This window comes from Athalia rosae, chromosome 3 (genome assembly GCF_917208135.1).
Source record: "Athalia rosae chromosome 3, iyAthRosa1.1, whole genome shotgun sequence".
Lineage (NCBI taxonomy): Eukaryota > Metazoa > Arthropoda > Insecta > Hymenoptera > Athaliidae > Athalia > Athalia rosae.
Genome location: NC_064028.1, coordinates 4949878 through 4971173, shown reverse-complemented (window position 1 = coordinate 4971173; position 21296 = coordinate 4949878). Strand labels below are relative to the sequence as shown.

General features: G+C 35.2%; 7 protein-coding genes across 12 annotated transcripts; 4 read left to right on the top strand and 3 right to left on the bottom strand.

Moving 5' to 3' along the window:
* Positions 1–1251: 1251 nt before the first annotated feature.
* Positions 1252–7252, bottom strand: LOC105691663 (sorting nexin-29). Of its 2 annotated transcripts, none has more exons than XM_012410299.3 (12): positions 7111–7252; positions 6492–6771; positions 6132–6433; positions 5862–5987; positions 5534–5780; positions 5321–5453; positions 5000–5241; positions 4700–4915; positions 4457–4613; positions 4236–4376; positions 4035–4174; positions 1252–3669 (listed from the first exon to the last, which is right to left on the bottom strand). In XM_012410299.3, the coding sequence occupies exons 2-12, from the start codon at positions 6743–6745 to the stop codon at positions 3582–3584; spliced, it is 2046 nt and encodes a 681-aa protein (XP_012265722.2). In that variant the 5' UTR covers positions 6746–6771; positions 7111–7252; the 3' UTR covers positions 1252–3581. The 2 variants fall into 2 exon arrangements, with proteins under 2 accessions (XP_012265722.2, XP_012265721.2); XM_012410298.3 differs by having other exon boundaries at positions 6492–6754.
* On the top strand, positions 7126–11237 carry LOC105691665 (E3 ubiquitin ligase RNF157). Of its 5 annotated transcripts, XM_020855644.2 has the most exons (11): positions 7129–7144; positions 7441–7569; positions 7748–7888; positions 8200–8318; positions 8401–8663; positions 8731–8872; positions 8963–9166; positions 9284–9526; positions 9677–9837; positions 10247–10517; positions 10624–11237. In XM_020855644.2, the coding sequence occupies exons 3-11, from the start codon at positions 7801–7803 to the stop codon at positions 10819–10821; spliced, it is 1689 nt and encodes a 562-aa protein (XP_020711303.1). In that variant the 5' UTR covers positions 7129–7144; positions 7441–7569; positions 7748–7800; the 3' UTR covers positions 10822–11237. The 5 variants fall into 5 exon arrangements, with proteins under 5 accessions (XP_020711304.1, XP_020711303.1, XP_012265726.1 ...); XM_020855645.2 differs by lacking the exon at positions 7441–7569 and having other exon boundaries at positions 7126–7144; XM_012410303.3 differs by lacking the exons at positions 7129–7144; positions 7441–7569 and having other exon boundaries at positions 7628–7888; positions 9284–9496.
* A 193-nt stretch (positions 11238–11430) lies between these two features.
* Positions 11431–13008, bottom strand: LOC105691668 (60S ribosomal protein L10). Its single transcript, XM_012410308.3, has 4 exons — positions 12879–13008; positions 12694–12722; positions 11959–12264; positions 11431–11815 (listed from the first exon to the last, which is right to left on the bottom strand). Exons 1-4 carry the CDS (start codon positions 12963–12965, stop codon positions 11485–11487), a joined length of 753 nt encoding a protein of 250 aa, XP_012265731.2. The 5' UTR covers positions 12966–13008; the 3' UTR covers positions 11431–11484.
* A 117-nt stretch (positions 13009–13125) lies between these two features.
* On the top strand, positions 13126–14318 carry LOC105691669 (mediator of RNA polymerase II transcription subunit 9). Its single transcript, XM_012410309.4, has 3 exons — positions 13126–13534; positions 13977–14082; positions 14158–14318. The coding sequence occupies exons 1-3, from the start codon at positions 13428–13430 to the stop codon at positions 14296–14298; spliced, it is 354 nt and encodes a 117-aa protein (XP_012265732.1). The 5' UTR covers positions 13126–13427; the 3' UTR covers positions 14299–14318.
* Positions 14319–14327: 9 nt separating this feature from the next.
* LOC112694835 (protein NCBP2AS2 homolog) lies at positions 14328–14585 on the top strand. The gene has a single exon (XM_025746190.2). It carries the CDS (start codon positions 14328–14330, stop codon positions 14580–14582), a length of 255 nt encoding a protein of 84 aa, XP_025601975.1. The 3' UTR covers positions 14583–14585.
* A 1-nt stretch (position 14586) lies between these two features.
* On the top strand, positions 14587–16452 carry LOC112694834 (protein YIPF3-like). Its single transcript, XM_025746189.2, has one exon. It carries the CDS (start codon positions 14738–14740, stop codon positions 15425–15427), a length of 690 nt encoding a protein of 229 aa, XP_025601974.1. The 5' UTR covers positions 14587–14737; the 3' UTR covers positions 15428–16452.
* On the bottom strand, positions 16140–21290 carry LOC105691664 (GTP-binding protein 1). The gene is made up of 11 exons (XM_012410300.3): positions 21144–21290; positions 20034–20428; positions 19832–19943; positions 19556–19736; positions 19165–19343; positions 18955–19107; positions 18465–18714; positions 18236–18380; positions 17836–18154; positions 17451–17737; positions 16140–17370 (listed from the first exon to the last, which is right to left on the bottom strand). Exons 2-11 carry the CDS (start codon positions 20133–20135, stop codon positions 17176–17178), a joined length of 1923 nt encoding a protein of 640 aa, XP_012265723.2. The 5' UTR covers positions 20136–20428; positions 21144–21290; the 3' UTR covers positions 16140–17175.
* Positions 21291–21296: the final 6 nt, after the last annotated feature.

Here is a 21296-nt window from a genome sequence, read left to right as displayed (position 1 = left end):
TTTTTAGACACTGTTAAACTTGTATTTTCCAGAAAAAAATTTACAACTACAATCACGGTGCTTTGTCTATTTTGTAGGAGATAATAGTTTGCAGGTCTATTTGCAAAGCATTTTGTAATCATTTTATCTTATGTTGTATGCTATCAAAACTGTTCGTCACACAAAAGGACCCTGCTACGTGTCTGTACTTCTCCTATTCTAGTCCGTCCTAGGGCTAAATCAAAATTAGTCAGTTGAATGAATTAGTAAGTACGCTATATAATAATTTAAAGAATATTATAAGGAGTGTATATCTCCAGATCGGAATGTAGAGATAAACAGTAATTAATACTTATTCAGAATACTGGCCATCACGATCAGACATTTGTTAAATCATGAAACAACAGGTGCTGCAATAAAAAACATCAAACATGTTCTGGATGTTACAACAGCAGTATTATCAATCCCTATATTCAGATCTGGAGTCATTTCTTTTCAGAAAACTAACACTAAGCTTTACGTTGGCTGCAGGATTGAGTTGAATGATGTAATTATTTTCCAATTGGAACGCAAAGATGTTCGTTAATCTTTGTTATTGAACTTTGCATTGATATGAGACCACAAAAAATGTTTGTTATCATTAAAAAAGACAGAAGAATAATCCTAATTTTTTTCCTTACTTGTGTAATTTTCTTTATATAAAGTTCTAGTAAAGAATTAGATCTTGACTCCACGTTTGGCTGACTAAATATTTTATATATGAACATTCAAAGTTTAATAGCCAAAGCCAACTAAGTTAGCTTACAGTACAAATTATCACTCGTAAAAACATTACGATGATATTGAAACGCGTTTTTAAACCGTAGTTATATTTTAATCATTTGTTTTTTACTGTAAAAAAATTTAAGACGATTAATTATTATTATTATTATTACTTTTTTTATAACCCTTAACCATATTTCAGAATCGTCTATTATTAACAGTGACTGTAATATCTTAAATTTAAGTTTATGAAAAGGTACCCCTGTGCCTGATAGTGTTAAAACTTACAGATCAATGTCTGTTAAACTACCTAGCATACATGTTGTTCTTGTCACCATGACTTTATTGTAGATGCGTAAAGGAAAGAAGTATGAGCATTGTTACATACGAGGACTTTCTGAGCCAGATATAAATTATATATCGAGCAAATGACACGATTGCATATGTTAACAACACAATAGGGACTAAGTTGTGTCAAGGCAGCCAAGATTAGATTTTCATTTCTAAGAATAGTTTATACATTTGCATTTATTAATCATAACATCTAATAAATACTATTAAGTTAATTTTGGTGGAACAGTTTTCCAAATTTCATTCAAGATAGTATAAATGAATCAAATACAGTTTTTCTTGCATAGCAAAATATTACACTGAGGACAGATCTTTACCTTAATAATGTTTTCAAATCGATTGATCTTTTTCATACCTCTTTGTTGTATTTACGTGTCATAATAGTTTGCGTAAATCCCTCCGCGCATGCTGCTTGATATCATACGATGAATCACAGAAACATAAATTTCTAGCAGTATTGTACAACGGCTTTGATACAGATAGTAAATTACTAGATTTTTAATTGACCAGTTTATTTGAAGTACCTGCAATTTATGGAAAGTGAAGATAGACTTGAGACAGCTTAGCCACTAAATTTCATTCAATGTAGGCAGAGAAAATGTCACCAGTTAGGGAAAAAACTTAACATGTAATCAATAAATGAGAAAAACAAGCAAAATTAAGAAAAAATAAAACAAAGAAACCCTTTGAGGAGAAAGTAATGCATAGGTATAATATTGATAACATACAGTATTTAAAACGAAAATAACTAATTTTTACATTCTGTACCATGTATTATAAGTAGATCTGCGGGTATTTTATAACTTCCTCTTTTATATAGCAGAAATAGGTTTCTAATTTGTCTTTATATCTATATTCCCAATTACATACATACATATACCTACATGCAGCGGATGGATTCATGCAAGTATATGTATACCTATGTATATCAAGTATAAGCCCGCCATACCTAATAAAAAATACTCTTTCGTATTCCTCACTTTCCAATGAAGCCTTCATCTATTATCTATTATTATTTTCTATTATGAATTTTTTTAATAATTTTTTTCTAAATTTGGCATATTATGATGATAAAAATAATGCATACCTGTACTATAGTTTTATCTTTCTTTTTACTCGTTTCTTTAGACATGATAATTTAAGTTTAACTAGGCGCCACCGTTGAAGAAATTAACAAAAATATATTACAACACCATTAAACGTGCCCAACAAACTTTCATATACCGACGCAAAAATCGTGATGCAACATAGTTCATAGCCTTAAAGAAAAACTTTTTTTCTATTCAATAGTTATAAATAATAATAATTAATAATAATTAATAGTAATAATATTAGTTATAATGATAATATACATTGGTATTATATTCTACGCAACCTTCAATCTCAATATGGAAAGGTGAGATTAGTTTGATTCATTTACTTATAACATTAACAATAATTTCTCTCATTGCTTCATTTACCTACTTGTGGAACGTATCTATGATGGACAATACGTGAAAGGATAGATTCACTGGTCACAAAACTCATTTTGATATAATTTTGCAGGTAACGAATATGTAGTAACTTTGATCTCAGAAGCAACGTTTGACCTTACCTCTCCATAGTGAGACCTTTCTGCGCAACATGTTAATGTATGGTTCTTATATACAATTAGTTTTATTATTATTTATCAGCATAACGATGTATGTACTTGTTCCAATAATAATAACAATATGCACTTTTATTTTTATCATAAAGTATAAATGAAAAAGTGTACCTTTTTATATTACTGTTAAGTCGCCTTACATAAAGAAAAGAAAATAAACACAACAAAAAAAAATTAAAAAAATCAATTGAATGAAAATTGACCAATGTCATGCCAATTTTCGATCTGTCAACAATTTCAAGCAATGTTGTTTATTCTTTTTATTTTTGTCTTTCTCTTCAAGACCCCGTTATTTGTGTCTCGCTACATCGTCATCTACTTTGATCCTACAATCCTACCATTTTCATCGTTTCACCCCTAAATTATTAACTGTCATCGTGAGTTACGGTCTAAGATCTTCGTCATTGCTCGCTTAAATTCGAGAATTAGAATTTCAATGGAATAGCATTGTGTCAAATGATAGCAATACCATTTTATGTTCGGTCAAAATATATGAAAATGATTCAAAAGTAACAAAAAAACTTGTTTTTCAACCCCTTAAAATTTGGAATTTAGCTGAAATTCATTTTTTTCACAAATGTTGCGACGCCTTGCTTCCCTAGATTTTCATCTGAATGTGAGATGAAGCATATAGCAGATTCATTTCTATTGCATACTTTCTTCATAAAACTATTAGAAGTATCGTTGATTTCAACTTTGTATAAAAGACCAGCTTTTACTCATTTTTTTTAATACGTACAGTAACAGATATGACTTTGAACCATCCATTCTGTAAATGTATAAGGTATATGAGTATATATATATATATATATGTATGTACAAATTAGCTAGGTAAACTTCTTGACTATAGTCCTGTATACTGAGGTGAAGATGAAAACGTGTTTCTCGTTGAATTTCCTTTTTTTCTTGAATCGTCGTGGTTAGGTAGATCACTGTGAAACAGTGAAAAAGCTAATTTACATTCTTCATAGTCATAGGGACCATATGTAAATATGGTTTTCAAACATTTGTGACCATTTCTTCGTAAATTTCGATAAGTCAAATATGCAAATATAATTGCAAGTAACGGTCAAAATATTTTTTTTTTCAAGAGCGAATCAATGTTAATGTTAACGTGTATATGTATACTAATTATAGCGGACATCATACCTAACTGTACTTAATTGGTACAATTTACATACATATGATTTGGATACTTGAATACAATTAGTTTAAAAAATAAACGTCGTATCACGCACGTATGCACTACTATACGAAGTTTATTAAAACTCGATAGACGTCTTTTAAAGTAGCTCACCCAAAAAAAGGCATCAACGATACAAGAGTTTGCCTGCTTGGTCTGGCTGCAAATGCTGGGGAACATTGAGCTAATCGGCCGACAACTCTTCTCAACCATTGCTGTAGCCTTTGACGCCGCTCTTCCACAAACTTGGCATCCTGTCAATTAATTTGAATGCTTAGCATATCAGTTAACTCTCAAGTGAGAACCAATATTCACCTTATTTCCTATTGTCTTTTTCGGAGGGAATTCAAAAGTTGTAACGATAGCGTCATGTTTCTTTAGCTCTTTATGGAGCGTGTAAAACTGAGCATACCGTCTGTAGATATTCCATTCAGTGTCTCTGATACGCACATAAATCTGTAATAAAAAGTGTTTCAGATCAATATTCGCGTTCCAGTGAACAACACTAACATCAAAAATCCATGATTGCTACGTACCTGATAAACATGATGAATATCCGATGATTGCCCAGTCAGAAAAGCCGATGGAACCCATATATGTATGAGGCACGGTGGTTCACTAGGTAAACCGTCTTCGCTAAGTGGTCCTCGCAGACATTCCAACTCTGCCTGGAGAAGCTTGACCAACCTATCCCTGTACGAGTATCAAAAAGTAGATATAAATTAAATGGGATGAATAATTCAATCTTCTTTGACGCGAAAGCGTCTAGAACAAATTACCTGTTTGTTAATTGCATAGTGAGTCTTGCATTGAACTCCATTAGTTCGGCGTGCATTTCAGCCACTTGAACTAGTTTATCTTGATATTGCTGTGCCTCGTGGTGATAATCTAACGAATGATCTTCTTCTGATACAGTAGTGGAGTCTGAATCTCGTCGGAGCATTTGTACTGCTGTAACGTACTTCCGCAACTGTTGTCTCAGCAATTGATTTTCCCTATTCATAATGGACATGAACATTTGAGTAAGTTTAATTTTGAGTCAGCATAAAGAAAGAGTATAATTATATAACAATAACCACCTATGCAATGCTTGCAACTGTAAATCATGCCTTTCAGCTTGATCCTGATGTTGTCTCTGGAATCGAGCGAGCTGCAATCTACTGCAGACGGCATCCTCTTTAGCTTGTTCAAGTAGTTCGGCAAAAGCCATGATCCGAACACGTAAACTTTCAATGTCTAAGCTATCTACATCTTTATGTATCTCCAAGCCATTAAGTGGTTCGACGGCTTCGACTGCAGCCTCTGTTATCTCATGTGCATCCTATGAAAAAAGATAAAAAGATGCAATGGTATAGTAGGATAATTCATGGTTCAATGACTAGATGATTAGTGCCACCCACATCGGAATAGCTTGGAGGTGTGGCGAGCAATTCATCGAGATTTGGCTGCTCAATAGGTGAGACCGGAACGAGTCCTCCCATGCTTCCAACATCAGTTAACGGAGTCAGTACTCGCTCCTCTTCTATAGGCTCGCTAATATGGGGTTGAGAAATAGTATAACTATCTAGGCTGGAATTTCTGTTTCATATTATATGTATCAAAAAATATCTAACCTTTGCCATTCGGACTTAGTAGCATTCTGGTCGACAGTAGAACCATCAGAATCTGGCTGAGTCTCTAAAGCATGGTCCTTGACAGTTGCCATGGTTGGTGAATTGAGACACGTCGGTGGTGCACTGACGGACACATTCAATGACGCAATTTGACTCACACTGTTAACGTCATCATCATCGTCATCAAATGATACTATGTGAGTGGGAACTTTCTTCTTACGCTTCTCGTGATCGATTTTTGAAGAATCTGTGGCAGTTAATAACTAACATTATCTTATTTGCCAGCTAGTTATTTCAAAATGTGGCAAACAATTCCAACTACGCGTACCTGGAAGAACTGTGGGAATGATTGGTTCAGATTGTGTCACACTGCAACCAGAAAGTTGTCCTTCTCTAGATCGATCATCAAGGGCTTCGTTGTCTATTTTTATTGCAAACAAAATAGTTCCTAGACCTAGATTCAGTTAACAAAAGTCATTCATTGTTAATGATTTAGCTACTATGTAGAAAATTTTTCTACAGACGATGCGATATTGTGAGTAATTGTTTATCAACTGACTATCTCGATTCTTCAAAACATGTATAAGTTAAATCTTACCAGCAGCCACATTGGGTAGGACAGAGGACCTCTCCTGGTCAAGTAGAAATGCCCATTCTTCGTACAGAGGTGACAAAGTATTGGGATCAATAACAGTTTGCAAATGCCTCTCCAAGGATCTTTCATTCAGTGCAGCTCTAAGCCAGGCTCGACCACGTCCTAAATCAGTTCGAACTTTCCTTAACACACTGAAGCGTTCTTGTTCATGCCAAGTCAATTGTTCCTTTATGCATGGCCAGAATGTGGCTTCTGAACTTGAACCAGATTTATACAAGCCACCAGAAACTAAATCAGAAACATGTCTGAAAAAAAAAAGTTAATGTGCTGCTATTGTACCTAAATATGAAAAGAGATATTTACCTCAATGCAGAATTCAATTTATCAACTTTATTGGCACGTAATCCATGATTAAAAATCAGCTCGAACATACAACAGAGTTGAGTGACACATGCATCAGAATCGGTAGCTAATTCTGCTTTGCCGCCATATCGAAGATGGCATTTTTTAGCAGCAGCTAACAAGTCCTCTTGTAATTTTTTCCTGTCTGCTGCATGATCATATTCTGGAGTTACTTCTGACAGATTATGTACCCCTGGTACTATTGCTGACATCATACGAAGAGCCTATAAAATGATGGTTACTAAAACATGAAAGAAATCGGCTCTTGCACATATGCTCCAGGACTAAAATAAAAGTTCGAGTGTAGTTCAGTGAGGAGAAAGTGGACTTAGTACATAATTATCAAGTTAACAGACAAATATACATGATCGTTGAAAAAAAGCAAAAGTTTTATAGGGCAATAGATTCTGATCTCTGACATGGTGGCAATAATGAATATACTGTAAATTATTATAAAATTATTCTGAATATGACAATTGCGCGCTCCGCATAGCAGAGCTCATGATTTATTTTAGCGAATGTCATCTTTGTCAAGGACATATACATATGAAAAATAATCATCATAATGATAAATACAAACCATTTAGATTGAACTATCACCGAGGCTGCACAAGGTAAATGTCATAAATCACTAATTACAAGGAAAATTATACAGGAAGGACCGAGTGGTCAGTGAGGACAATAATAATCCTGTTGTTGATTTATTTAACCACAACATAACCATTACACATAACAGAAACTGTCACTGATGACTCAACAAATGTCTGAACATAGAGGTCTATCGATCAGTGGATTGATTGAATTGCCTTTGTTTGTGGCTAGCAGAATATGAACGTTATCTAGGCAGTGATAGAAATAAAGATAAAATCGCATTTATAAATGACGGAATAAAAACAATTTTGCTACACAGGGGGCGGATTCACTACGGAAGATCGAGATCACATTTTGGTTACTACGCTTCCCCGCGACCCTGTGGTTCGGTCCATCCATGGGTCAACAACAAGAATAGATAAATGAACTCGACAGAACATTCTAAATTGTTAGTTGAATTCTCAGTAAACATATATATATCACTGGTAGCAGGTAATAGAGTAGTGATGTTATAAACTGCCGAGTTTTATAATCAATGATCATCGCAACCAGCTGATTAGATATCTCGTTGTTGACTGTTTAGTTGTCATTGTCAAAACTAGTGCAAATTGTACATTTGTTCGCAGCAACGGATTTTTCTTTGATGACCCACTGGGCCTGCTGATCCAAATAAGTGAAAATGGGTTCATTAACTAGCAGGCAAAATGCTGGTGTTGAAGAAGTCGACATAGTGTCAAACCATGCCTACAAATATCCACCACGTTCAGGTGATATATTGTATTTACTAAATTAAGTTGCTTCATCTTTCTTAATCCGATAATTTATTGCACACATGAGTATAGTGTGCTGTAAATATTAGGATACATTTCATTCTAAAATCTATTTTCTGTTTGACATAAATGTCTTCTCCCAGAGCTACAGAGCTAGAGAATGATGTTGACCCTGAAACATGACTATTACATTTCTCCTTTGTAATTCTGCTTAGCTAAAGAATGGATACTTATATATTTATGGACATGTAGGTAAAAAAGCTATTGCTTTCATGTACTATGGATGTCTTTGGCAATTTTCTTTACAGGCAGCTACTTTGGCAGTCATTTTATAATGGGTGGTGAAAGATTTGACACACCTCAGCCAGAAGCATATCTTTTTGGAGAGAACGCAGATTTAAATTTTCTAGGAAGTCGACCAACTCCGGTAAGTTAGGAAGACCGTAGATTTGCACCAAAAATTTGTTTGACAAAAATTATGTTATTACGATACATTCATATCGTTTCAGTTTCCATATCCTCCACCTCAAGCAAATGACCCAACAAAAACACTCAAAAGTCTGATTAATATTAGGAAGGAATCACTGCGACTAATACGTGCTATAGATCAAACTTCAACTTCCTCACATCATAACAGCAAACATTATGGGGACGGGGATGCTGATTATAAGCCATCGAAATTTAACATAGAATTCACATTTGACTGTGATGTCAGATGTGCTATCACTATTTATTATTTCTGTACAGAGGATGTTACTGCAAATGGAGTTGTGTAAGTATCCTTTATTGATATGGAGTTTTTGAATAACTGACTCCTAATGTTATTTGTAATTATTTAGGTACATACCACGAGATCCTTCTATGAATTCTGAAACGTATCATTACAAGAAAGGAGCGAATCAACAGTTCAGCCAGTCTTCTCACATCTTTGATCCAACATTGTACAACGAAGAAGATTTGTTGTACAATCCTGATAGAGAGGTGATTACTTCACACGTTTATTTTGACAATATATAGAAATTTAATATGCATTTGACAACACAGGTTCGTTTGCATTGTAATTATTTCCAGCTGATCTCAATGGCAATTCACTGTGTTGCTGAGGAGGGGGCTGAGGAACCAAAACAATCTCATACTACCATTGCAGTGATAGAAAAACATTCTGATGGATCCTATGTGTTGAAAGCCCTGAAACAGAAACTCTTTGTGGATGGGCTGTGTTATCTCTTACAAGAGATTTATGGGATCGAAAATAAAAACAGTGAAAATGCTAAGGTATGTTTGATGAAACAAAAATCATGGTATAGACTTTATAATCATTATAAACGAAGTTTTTTACACCAGAATGATAGTAAACTTGGATCTTTGATTTCATTCTTTTCTATCAAATAGCAACAAGGCAGCGATGAGGATACCGAAGACAGTGGCTCGGAGTGTGTGATATGTATGTGTGACGTACGTGACACACTGATTCTACCATGCAGACATTTGTGCCTGTGCAATGGATGTGCGGACTCGCTACGATATCAAGCTAACAATTGCCCAATATGTCGTGCCCCATTCAGGGCTTTGTTACAAATTAAGGCTCTACAAAAAGCTACTGGGGTAATACTGTCAAATCCCCCGCTAGCCGAGGTATTGATTGACATAGTCTGAATTTCTTGAAAGTTTTAATTACTTAAACTCGCGATGAAAAATTATCCCAAATCAGGCAGTGATTTGGAATACTACTTCCCTCTCTCTAAAAAACAATCCATGAAACCTACTCCTCTCGTTAATTTCTAGGGAAGTTGTGAAAATATACCATCAGGATATGAAGCTGTTTCGCTTATAGAGGCTTTAAATGGTCCTTACACACCGAGAGCAACAGTTCTTCCAATGGAATCCTTGGACACTCCTGACGCCGATACAGCTAGTGCCATTCAGGCTGCTGAAATTTTGAATCGGTATGTAAGTGAAGGCAGATGAAAAATCATCCCTTGATGCCATGATATCCTTGAATTTGAAATTGCAAATTGTGTACCACTCTTCACTCTCGATCATCAAATCACAGGCCTTCTGTATCTATCGCATTTAACCCTTCAATTCAATTGCATCGTTGAATTATTTTAACTCAAGCACTAATGCAACAATATAAAAACTAATCCTACAATTACGTAACTTATTAACATATTAATCTCATTTCATCACTTTTTCTTGGTGACTGATGTGTAAAAGATTTTCGAAATATTGATAAAATCAAGAGATAGAATAAAATCGCAGCTGAGATTTGTACATAAAGAAATCCAACGTGTAATTTTAGAAAGGGTTAAATTGTATAGATCATAGGATGGTAGAACCAGGACATTTTTCTAGATCAGCTGAGCGCACACCCGTTTCCAAACACGCGTCTCCAAAAGAATCAGAGAAGTCACCAAGAACTAGTGGTATGCCTTGTGCAACACCCGAGTTCCGAATGTCTGTTCTACTTGCAAGGGATGAAAATTCGGGCTCTCAAAAAGATCTTCGCAGCCTAACACCCGCGACGCGAGCAAAAGTAGTTGGTCGTCCACGTGACAAAACTGCCCTACGCACGCGAGATACCTTGAGACTTGTTAATGAAAAGCAATCAACAACCATTGACGAGGTAAAATAAAATGTTTTCAAGAAGATTTTGGCTTTGCTGTAGAATTACTGTATGCCCGAATGTGGTGACAATGTGAAAGTGTGTAAATTAGACTGGACATTTTCAGGGCCAAGATGATGATAGCGAAGCAGAGAAACTGTCTCCTTTATTGGATGCTGCTACAAGTACAGAAGCACTGGACGCTCATCTTCATCCAATTCACAATATAGAGCCTATAGACGATTTGGATATTGATGATGAATTGCAAGTGGAAAATGGAAGTACAAAGATCCCAGACCGTTCTAATGAAAAAAGCGGACATTAGGTTTTTATTATTTCTTCTTGGATTCATTGCTCAACAATAAAATAATAGTCAGTGACACCCTATGTTTTATCCTGAGTTAATATTGGGCGAAGGTTTTTAAAGTTATTATTTATCCCTCAAGCGTTTTCGAAGGGACTTATTTTTGTTAACAGAACTTGGACAGCTTGAAGCAGGTGGATAAATAGTATTATAAATAGTTGGGGCTTACATTCCCAACTAATGGAATGTCTATAATTCCATTTTCAATTCTGAATATTTTATATTAGCCTTTTATCTGTACATAATCTCAACAAATCAACCATGTAATTGTAAGACATATGTCTCTCCCGTTTGTGGTTGAATGATATTATAATTTTCAATAAGTTTTACAGAATATCTCATTTTAATGATTTTCAAAATAAATATCTTGAAATCAATAAACCTGTTTTTTTGTTTCATACGAATGATAGCCTAACCGGATATCATGCGTTGACAAACATGAGTTTTCTAACCAAATATCATAAGTTGACAAACATGAGTCTTCAAGCTTTTGCTCAATCGATCCAGTAATAATCCTTTTGCTATTTTCAAGTAAGGGACTGTTGAAGTAACAAAATAAAAACCATAGAATGAGTCTGCGTAACATTTATTACGACTTGATTCACAAAAAAATCCGGCCACAAATTAAGCGTTAGCTAAGCTTTCTCTGAACTTCTTCCATGCGTCGAGAGGGCCGTGCTCAGGCAGATACTTGACGTTGCAACCGTCTTGGGCGAGACGGCCAGATACCTTTAATTCTTCATATTCAGCCCGTTCGTATTTGGTGAAACCCCATTTCTTGGATACATAGATCTTCTGGCGACCAGGGAACTTGAACTTGGCACGACGCAAAGCTTCAATAACTGCAGCCTTATGACGATCGGAAGAGCGCACACTCATGATTGGCTGACCAATGCGAACACGAGCAACAGTACCTTGAGGTTTGCCAAAGGCTCCTCTCATCCCAGTTTGAAGCCTAATAAATGGAAAAATTACCCAGAATGTAACATTATCAACTGAACTAATCGTCGTCATTCAATCAAGTGTTATTCAATTTATGCTTTGATGATTCAGTTTAATCATTAGAAATATATTTCTAGAAGGAGGAAGTTCTCTCACCTATCAGCTCCAGCACATGACAACATTTTGTTAATGCGGATGACGTGGAATGGGTGAAGACGCATTCGGATGTGGAATTGATCTTTACCGGCGTTCTTCACCATATATTTGTTGCAGCAAATACGACCTGCCTCAAGGGCTTCAGAGCTAAGCTGTTCATACTCGTCGGAAACCAAGTGGACACATAAAGGAAAATCCTCCACACATGCCTTCTTCTTTCCCAAGTCAAAAATACGAATCTTTGGATCAGGAACACCCCGACAGAAACGAGATTTGGGGTATGGTTTGTTTTTGCAGTAGCGATAACTGTAAGTTAAAAAATGTACACAATTAAATAAAATCCAGCTGTTGTAATTACAATGACACGCAAGTATAATTCATAAATGGCGCTGTGATTGAAATAGTGATGCAATATCACATTGTGTATACTGTCATATGACAAAGAATGGTGACTTGATAAATGATTGCCACATACAATGAAACTCCAGACCATTATCGCTTACTAGGTTATATGATGTTTATATCAGGCATCAGATTCTACAATTTCTGTACTGTTCAAGTACATCTGCAATGGAATGGTACCACTGTTGAAAACTGAGTGGAAGTAATGAAAAATAGATGACTAGACGAATAAGACAAGCAGATGACGCAAACGCAACAGATTTAAAACAAAGTTGATTAAACAAGTTTCAGTGGTTTACAAAATCTACAAGAAACAGCATGACATTCACTCACCATCTCGCAGGTCGGCGCCCCATTTTGGACTGAAAATGTCAAAAGATTTAATTAGTAATTAACAGAACTATTCTAACTAATCAATTTAGAATGAAATGAATTTCGTATCGTGGAATTGATAATTTAACGCGACATATGATTGCCTCTGATTGCAACAGATATTAAACAAAGTCACTCTGCCATACCTCCGACTCTTGACAAGCCAAACGAGAAAACCGGAAAGGATGTGCGCAGCAGGGCAATAGCGATACTGAGCTTCTGTGCTTTGACATCCGGTATATAAATGACCATAGACCAACAATCTTCACTTGTTTTTCACACTTGGTAAGGGCTCGATTGAGGTAAGGGCAAAGATAGTGCTACAACTAGTCAGTAAGAGGGCGTCCCGGGACTTTGTAGCATCGTTTGTAGCAAAGAGTAGCAAAGAATATGGGATTTGTAGTTCTATTGCAGTCTGATCTTCATAGTGGTAAAATCTCAAACGCTCCAATTAGCCAATTATTAGCAAAGCAATATCAGCTGTCAGAGTGGTGTTTGAAGATATTTCTTTGAATGTGTCGATTATTGTTTATCGGCTATAATCCTTTGTGATAACAGAAAAATTTGTGCAAAAAATACGTTCAAATAAATATCCATAGAAAGATTAATAATATTCCGTTAAACTGAACGAAAAAGAGGTAAAAATTAGCGTTGAAAAGGCGGAAGATGCCGATAGAAGCAGCGGTGGTGAAATTATGATGGAAGTTGTTGAGATAGCGGAGGAAGCGCCTGTGAGAAGTCAGTTCACAGTTGACGATCTTGATATAGAGATTCTTCCGCTTATTCATGAAATAATTCGGAGGTTAGTCAACGATGTTTATTTCATTCTGATTACTTTTACCACAGAATGGGGACTAGCAGAATCTTTTACTACACTAGCTAATGTTAAAAATTACTAGTTGGAAAAATTATTTCTCTCGCTAATTCATTAGTAGTTACTGGGCGTTGCACGCCGGATTACCTGATACGTTTCAACGTTTATCTGCGACTCGTAAGTATTGCGTCTAAAAAACTACGAGCGCAATATAAATAATCTTTCCATAGTATACAACTCCCATAAATAACGTTTAATTGTAGGTTCATTCTGCCGAAACAATAGTACGCTTTTTTTGTTATCAAAAGTGAAAAGTGATTCTAAAAATATTTTCATATCAGACCTATTATGTAACGCAACAATTTTCCAAACTTTGATCATATTCCCCATTCACTGTAATTTGAATGATAGATTTACGTACTTTCCTTAGCGTAGAAAAAGATCCTCACGATAATACGCAAAAAGCAAAGGAATCTCAGGACACGAGTCACAAGATTCTGGATTTACAGAAAAAATTGGACTCCGCAAGGTCACAGGTAAATATATAAATTTTAATGCTGCTTTGCCATGAAATGCAAGAATTTATCATTCAAAATATTAAACAATTTCAGATAAAGAGATTACCTGGAATAGAGTATAGCAAGGAGGAGCAGTTACAGAAGTTAGAAACACTTCGTAGGCAGCTAAGATTAAAACGTGAACTGTTGCTCAAATATCGTAACATGTGTACATTCGATATACCAAAAGTATAGGCAATTTCAGTTGTACCTAATCATTCAGTATGGTTCTCCGTTTTCTTATGCGATACTTAGCCAACAACGAACAAGTAGTGAACAAATTGGCAGATTCAAAACCTATTCGACGAGCTGCTCAATTTGTGGTTTATCTCATTAATCGATCCTCCATAAGTGGTGTACCAACCAGTCCGACAGAATTAGGAAAGCAATGGAAAAATTTGTTGGGGCGTTTTGCATCTAATCTTAAAGAAGAAATTACAGATGCTAAGGAAGAGTTGAAAAAGAAAAAGTTTAAATAATACTAGATATTCTTATGTAGCAGAATCAGTTGTTTGGATTAGATTTGTTATGCGGTTTAATTCATTGTGAGTATTTTTATTCACTAATATTCTCTGCGCCATAATTATTTGATTTTCACTTTTAGCAAATCAAGTTTATAATCCTAAATTTCATAATGGCAAATGAAGGATCAGCGTTCATATCGTTACCCATAAGCTCCAAAGAGTATGTTAAATTTGATAGTCGTATTCCATTCATCAATCGTTACATGAAAGTTAAGCCCCTAGAAATTGGAAGACGAATTTTAGCATCCCTTGGTCCTCCTTGCTCTGAGAGATTTAGGAAGAGTGACGTAGATCTTGTAGGACCTCTCATAGCAATTTTATTTTTGATCGCACTTCTTCATTATGGATATGCCATCAAAGATCCTACAGCTACAAATACATTTATAGCTCCTGTGAATTCAGTACTTCTATACGTTATTCTGAATCTTTGTATAGGATTTATATTATGCAAACTCGCTCGTGCAGCGATACTTTTTTGGGACCTGGCTGGATTATTGGGATACACTTTGTATTCTCATGTCCTCACTTTAGGTTTGAGTCTTTTGATCTACCAGGAAGAAAGTAATGCTTTTTTCTTTCTTTGTCTATTTCTTTTTGGAGGATTGAGTGCTCTTAGGATGTGCGTCATTTTAATAGTCACTATACCTAAGCCAGCTGCTAGACTTTTAGTTTGTTCGACGTTATTCATAAGCCATTTGCTATTTTTAATTTTCTTGCACTTTGCCTACATGCATCCCACGTTCGTATACGGAATAGAAAACAGCAAACGTGTCCCTACAGTCATACATAATAATTTATGAATTAATGTAAATTTGACAAAGTTTCCATTTCACAAGTATTCAAACATAAATATCATGCATAAAAATTTGATTTCTATAGGTGTAGATATTTTTGGTTTCCAAGTCTTTTGTTAGGCAATCTAAAGTCTTCAGAGACTCTAGATTAGGAATAGGAAGTATGCAATACGTGGTATCTTTTAAATATTATGCCTGGTTTTCACATTTATTTGATAGCATCCGAAATTATTCATGTAGGATTCATATTGAATATACAATTACCTTATGTTATACACGTTTATTTTTATCGAAAAAAATAACTTGGACAGAAAAAATAGTGATTTCATACATTAAGATCAATACAGTTCTACTGTACATGAAAATACGTACCTTACAAATTGATTTTTGGGAAAAAAGATTATATCGTAGTTAGTAACACCATACAGCACGCTTCTACATAATATATTATTTTTTATCAGTAATCACAGATAGCATACCAAAATTGTGTAACGAAAATATCTGGAGTGGGATAGTTTTTTCCCCCATGGTTTTGGTTAGCAAGAAATATTTTCCTAAAGATTAATTTTAGTAATCAGACCCATATTTCCTGCTAGTTGTCGGCAACTGATCATAATTTCGAGAAAACATGAGTTCCTATAATACTAAAATGAATATCAGTCGAACCAAATTATTTGACAAGTACTAAACTTTAATATTTTACCTATTAAAATTGTTGAAAAATATATTATGAAATGAATGTGGATAACGTATGCAGTACTAATTATATCTTTTACTTGTAGGAAATTACTATTTACTTTTAGATTATGCCTAGGTCGCGTTTTCCATCAATGACCAAACTTCTATTATTGTGAAAAAAAATCTCAGGACTATATATAATAACGTGTGTAATCTATCTCACAATTTGTAAAATTGTACAAGTTATATCAGGGCTATTGGATAATAGATTAAAAATTATTGCTTACAAATACTGGAATGAAAATTGAAAACCATTTCGGACAGTGAAATAAACTGAAGCGCATTGCTATAAATTTGTTTTATTCTCTGCTTCCAGCTTCAGAAAATAAAATAGCTTTCAGACATTTAACACGCGAAGGCATGGCTATAAAGCATGGTCAGTAATTAATAAGCTCAATATTGTTATTGTAAAATTCGTACAATAAAAATAAATCAGGGAAGTTCAGGATCACCTTGTCATTGATTGCTGGAGAAAACAGTCAATTCGAATTATGATACGTAAATTTCTTCAGATAATTCATACAAACTCTTTTTTTCTTTTGTTTTTTGATGGTCACAATCAATTTTAAAATCCAACATAATATATGGATATCTAGTATAAAATTTTAAATTTCAACAACATCCCTCCTAGAAATAAAATTTTCAACCAGTGCTGCTAGTGTAAATTATAACCTTTCTCTGTAGGTCGTTAAATTTTCTGCACAAAAGTCAAGATTTCGTTACATCAGTTACTCGAACTTTCGACCATTTGAACTCAAGTGGTATTTTATTAATCATGCCCAGGAATTACGGTAAATTGCTAATTTGTGCACGACCCTTGTACGAACTGAAAAATGATTGATAATCTAAAAACTTTCGATATTTATAATTGCAAAACGTAGAAATATAAGCTTAAGTGTTATGATACCCATGCAGCACTGGTGTTAAAAGAAGAAAGAAATGTGCGATTATCCGTCTAGTACATCGCAGGGTAATATTGCTAGTGAAATATGTATAGTTTGTACATAAATTTTGCTTTAAACTTTGGCTGGAGGGTTTTGCTCAGATAAAGGTTGTACGATGCCACTTGACCCGTTATGAGGTCGCCCTCTTCCCCCTCTTCTTCCGCGTCCCTTTTTTCCGCTGGAACTTATTCCCGATCTTTGTGGCATATTTTCACGCTTATCAGATGTTACTTCAAAAGGAGAGTTAGGGTCTGCTACGTCCAGCATCTGCAAATTCATTGCCAATGATAAAAATATAATCGAGGTGTTTGCTGTCTTCAATCAATGGTCCTCTGAACTCAGCATACTTGAGTAAGAGGCATAGCTGAGGATCCGTTCTGACGACTTTGTTGCACTTTATTAGGTTTATTGCCTCTCATAGTCTGCGAACCAGCTGGCCCAGAGTGGGGAACCAGTCTCAGAACATTGCCTACAGCCTTAGTACGTCCCTCTCTGAAAACCATTCGTTGCCCTGGCTTTATATATTCTGGATGCTTGATGAATCTAAAGTGTACCAAAGCCTTATCTCCTGTTCGGAGACAGTCTTGCGACATTGTCAAGATTGAGGCTGTTTGTCTTATGCTTCCGCAATGCACTATAATAGTTATAAACGCCCGGTTATTTATAATTAAATTTTTATATTACATAACTCTCATATAAAGAGAGACAATTGACAAAATACGTAAGGCATACCCATAGCTTGATATCTTGAGCTGATGGTTGTAGGATGATGTAATACCAAAATTTCACCCTCAAATTCCCAACAAGCCTGTGGATTTAGTGTAGGTGAAACCATGACCATCCCCTTGCGAATTTGGGACCTTTTAATTTTTTTTAGAGCAAAACTCGCTGTTTGCCCCCCTCGTACTTCGCGGACAGGCATTCTTTTCCTGTGAATACTTTTCACAGCTATTGGTAAAAAATGACCCAATGGATCTGGTCCTAGCAACAGAGTATCATTTAGTTTAATCACACCTTTGAGTGTCGTCCCTGAAACTACTGTCCCCACACCCTGAAAATTGAAGAATAACAGCTTGTTAAAGAATCTTTATTGATGGACTGCCCATGATTATGTAGAGCACATAATGCTTACGGGAACCGAATATGTGTCATCTATTTGAAATTCTGCTGGCTCATCGTCATGACTGGTTATACGAGCAGTTAATAGATTCAAAAACATCTTGAGAAGATGTAGATTTTCACCATTGACATTCGATACTTGGAAAATAGGGCATAGTCTGTTGAGAATAAGAAAAATAGCTCCTTGAAAATCCGAATTTCATAAAGTTAGACTAACCACTGTGCAGATAATTGAATCATACCTTTCAGACACGAAATTAGTAGCACTGATCACGACATCATCCTGACTTTTGACCATAACTGGCACTTTTCTACAACCTGGGGATTTTAAGATTCGAACCAGTAGTCGTAAATTATCCTGTAGTACATTTGGAGGGCACATATCAATTTTTGTCACCACTACGAATACTGGGACAGATAGAGCTAAGGCCAGACCCAAATGTTCCTTGGTCATTCCAACGATACCTGCATTGGCTCCAACCATCAGCATACCTGTGGAAAGTATTATTAGGCTGCCATTCAATTTTCATTCCTAAGTCTGGATCAAATTGGTTTTGTTTTTCGTTTTTAGTAACATCGAGCAGACCTGTTTATTCAGTTTAACGATCATCAAACTCGTTTGTTCAGCTGATTGAAAAACTTGAAAGATATTCGATCTGATCAAATACCCCGGTACCAAGATATGGTAACAACCACCTATGGTGGTGGAATTTTTAAACTGTATACACTTACCGAAATCAGGTGCATGTCCAGTCATCCCAAATACTGTAGTTTTTAGATAACGTTCATGTCCAGCAAGGTCAATAAATGTAATTACTTTAGACGACTTCTCACAAATTTTAACCCAGTCCAGGGAGCCATGTTCAGGTTTGTTCACAACATTACCTACAAATAAAATTGAATCATCAATGCTGGAATAGGTAAGAAATTCAAATGACTCACCAATGCTATCAAATCCGAGAATATCATTGCCGACCGAACTTGTTCTTCCTGTCTCAGCTTCATGTTTATGGCGGAATAGTTTCTGCCTGGCCAAGCCTCGTCCATTATCTAATTCACCATGAGTTAACACCCCCAAAAGGGTGGACTTTCCAGCATCTACGTTTCCAACAACAGCAACTCTGTGGGTGTCAACAACAGAGAATTGGTAAATATTTTCGTACAAGTTGACTAGTTTATTATCTTAGTAATGGATTACGCCTGCTTCTGTTTGCCATATTTTTAGCATTTAAAAATATTTAAAAATATTTATGAAGTATTGAAAAATAAAACACCATGTATATCAGAGAATAAGGTTGATATAGGTAATGGTTAATACATCGTATTTCGGTACCTTATTTCAAGAAAATCTTGTTGATCTAGGCGCTGTCTGACCAAGTATTGTCCTGTGAGTCCTGAATCCACCTTCCTCTGTCTTAGTAGAACACAGTCGGCTTCCAAAGTGGCTGCCAAAGACTGAAGAGTAGCTACAGACGCATCGTATTCATCCTCTTTTAGCCCATCCTCTGAGCCATCTATTCAAGTAATCAATTTTCAATTAAAACCGATGATTTTCAGAAATAAGGGACCTAAATTAAAGTGTGAAGAAAATGGAACTCCAGAATGTTACCTTCTCCAACACCAATATCAAATATGGTCTCACTTCCACCATCCTGAATTCTCTCACGTAGTCGTCTGAGTAATAATTCATATTGATCCTCGGATGGACTCACCAGCACATCCTACATTAAGAATGTCGATAATTAGCAAGCTGTTAAAAGGAAACCAAAGTATTTGGTATGAATTATTTGATTTGACAATTGTTAAAATACCTTTCCTCGGATACTGGCATAGTCTATTGCAGGAGTTGACATAATTTCATTTGTGGACATTGCGCTATCTGCTGTTAATATCGAAGACGTCGTTGACGTCATTATGGGTGCTCTCAGTTGGTGCAAAGTTTGAATTAGTCTTTTTGCAAGTTAGAATCCTCAAGTTGTGAATCAATTAATCCTGTTCAACACAAACTTTTGGCACGCCTAAAGAGATGTCAAATATCTTCCAATATTTAAATCCAAATAATCTCCGGTAGAAAATCATTGACAACACACTCATTACTGTTCTAATGAGGACTTATGACCATTGAATAGATCGGATGATGCAATATTAATGCTCTGGTTGTTGCTGACAATACTTGCAAATTTTGTTCAGTTATAAATAATCAAGCCTGTAATCAAACAAATGAAAAGCATTCATGTTCTGCAATTTTTGACAATAGGGAAATGTTATTTCAACTATCTTGCAACATATAATTTTTTTATTGTCGAACTCTGAAATAATGTTTCCAAAAATTATCTCTGTAATATTTTCACACATTTACATGTACATATGTCTATCAATATTCAATGTTGGCACTTTCTGCTGTGTGACCTTAGGGGTACAAGACAGATGGAAATAAATAATATTCATAGGTGTTATAATATATCTACTAAACTGGAATCATTTGAAATTTTCATCACTTCTTGCAGCAGTTATTCGGATTGTTTCTCAAAACGTTGTTTCCTTTATATGTAAAAAGAGAAGAGCATATCTAGGTAAATCTAAGCGATTAAAATGTGGCAAAACATATTGATATTTATACAACTTATAGAGCAGATAATATGTTTATCCAATGACAAATAAATTGGATACACTGTCCCAACTTATATGACTAATATTGGAAATAAATTGTAAAAGATGTCTATTTGAATATACAATTGTACTGAATTCCAATATTATATTAACCATTCATATCTCTATTTCTAAAGATAAACATATTGTAGGGGTGCCAACGATAACTAATACCTATTTGTCAACTACCAAAATTAAACAATCTTTGATTATGAAGATAGTAATTAGCACGTAGATTATTAGATATTATAATACTGAAATAATGGACTAACCGAAAACGGGAAATTCTCCAAAAGCATTCTCAAAAAGTCATTTCGTTTGATCGTAAGCTGTCGCTTGAAGTTTGTTGGTAACGTAATGATTACACAAATTTTCATCTTGCAAAATAGAAAGCAGTATCCATTCTGCCACAGTGGCGCCACATA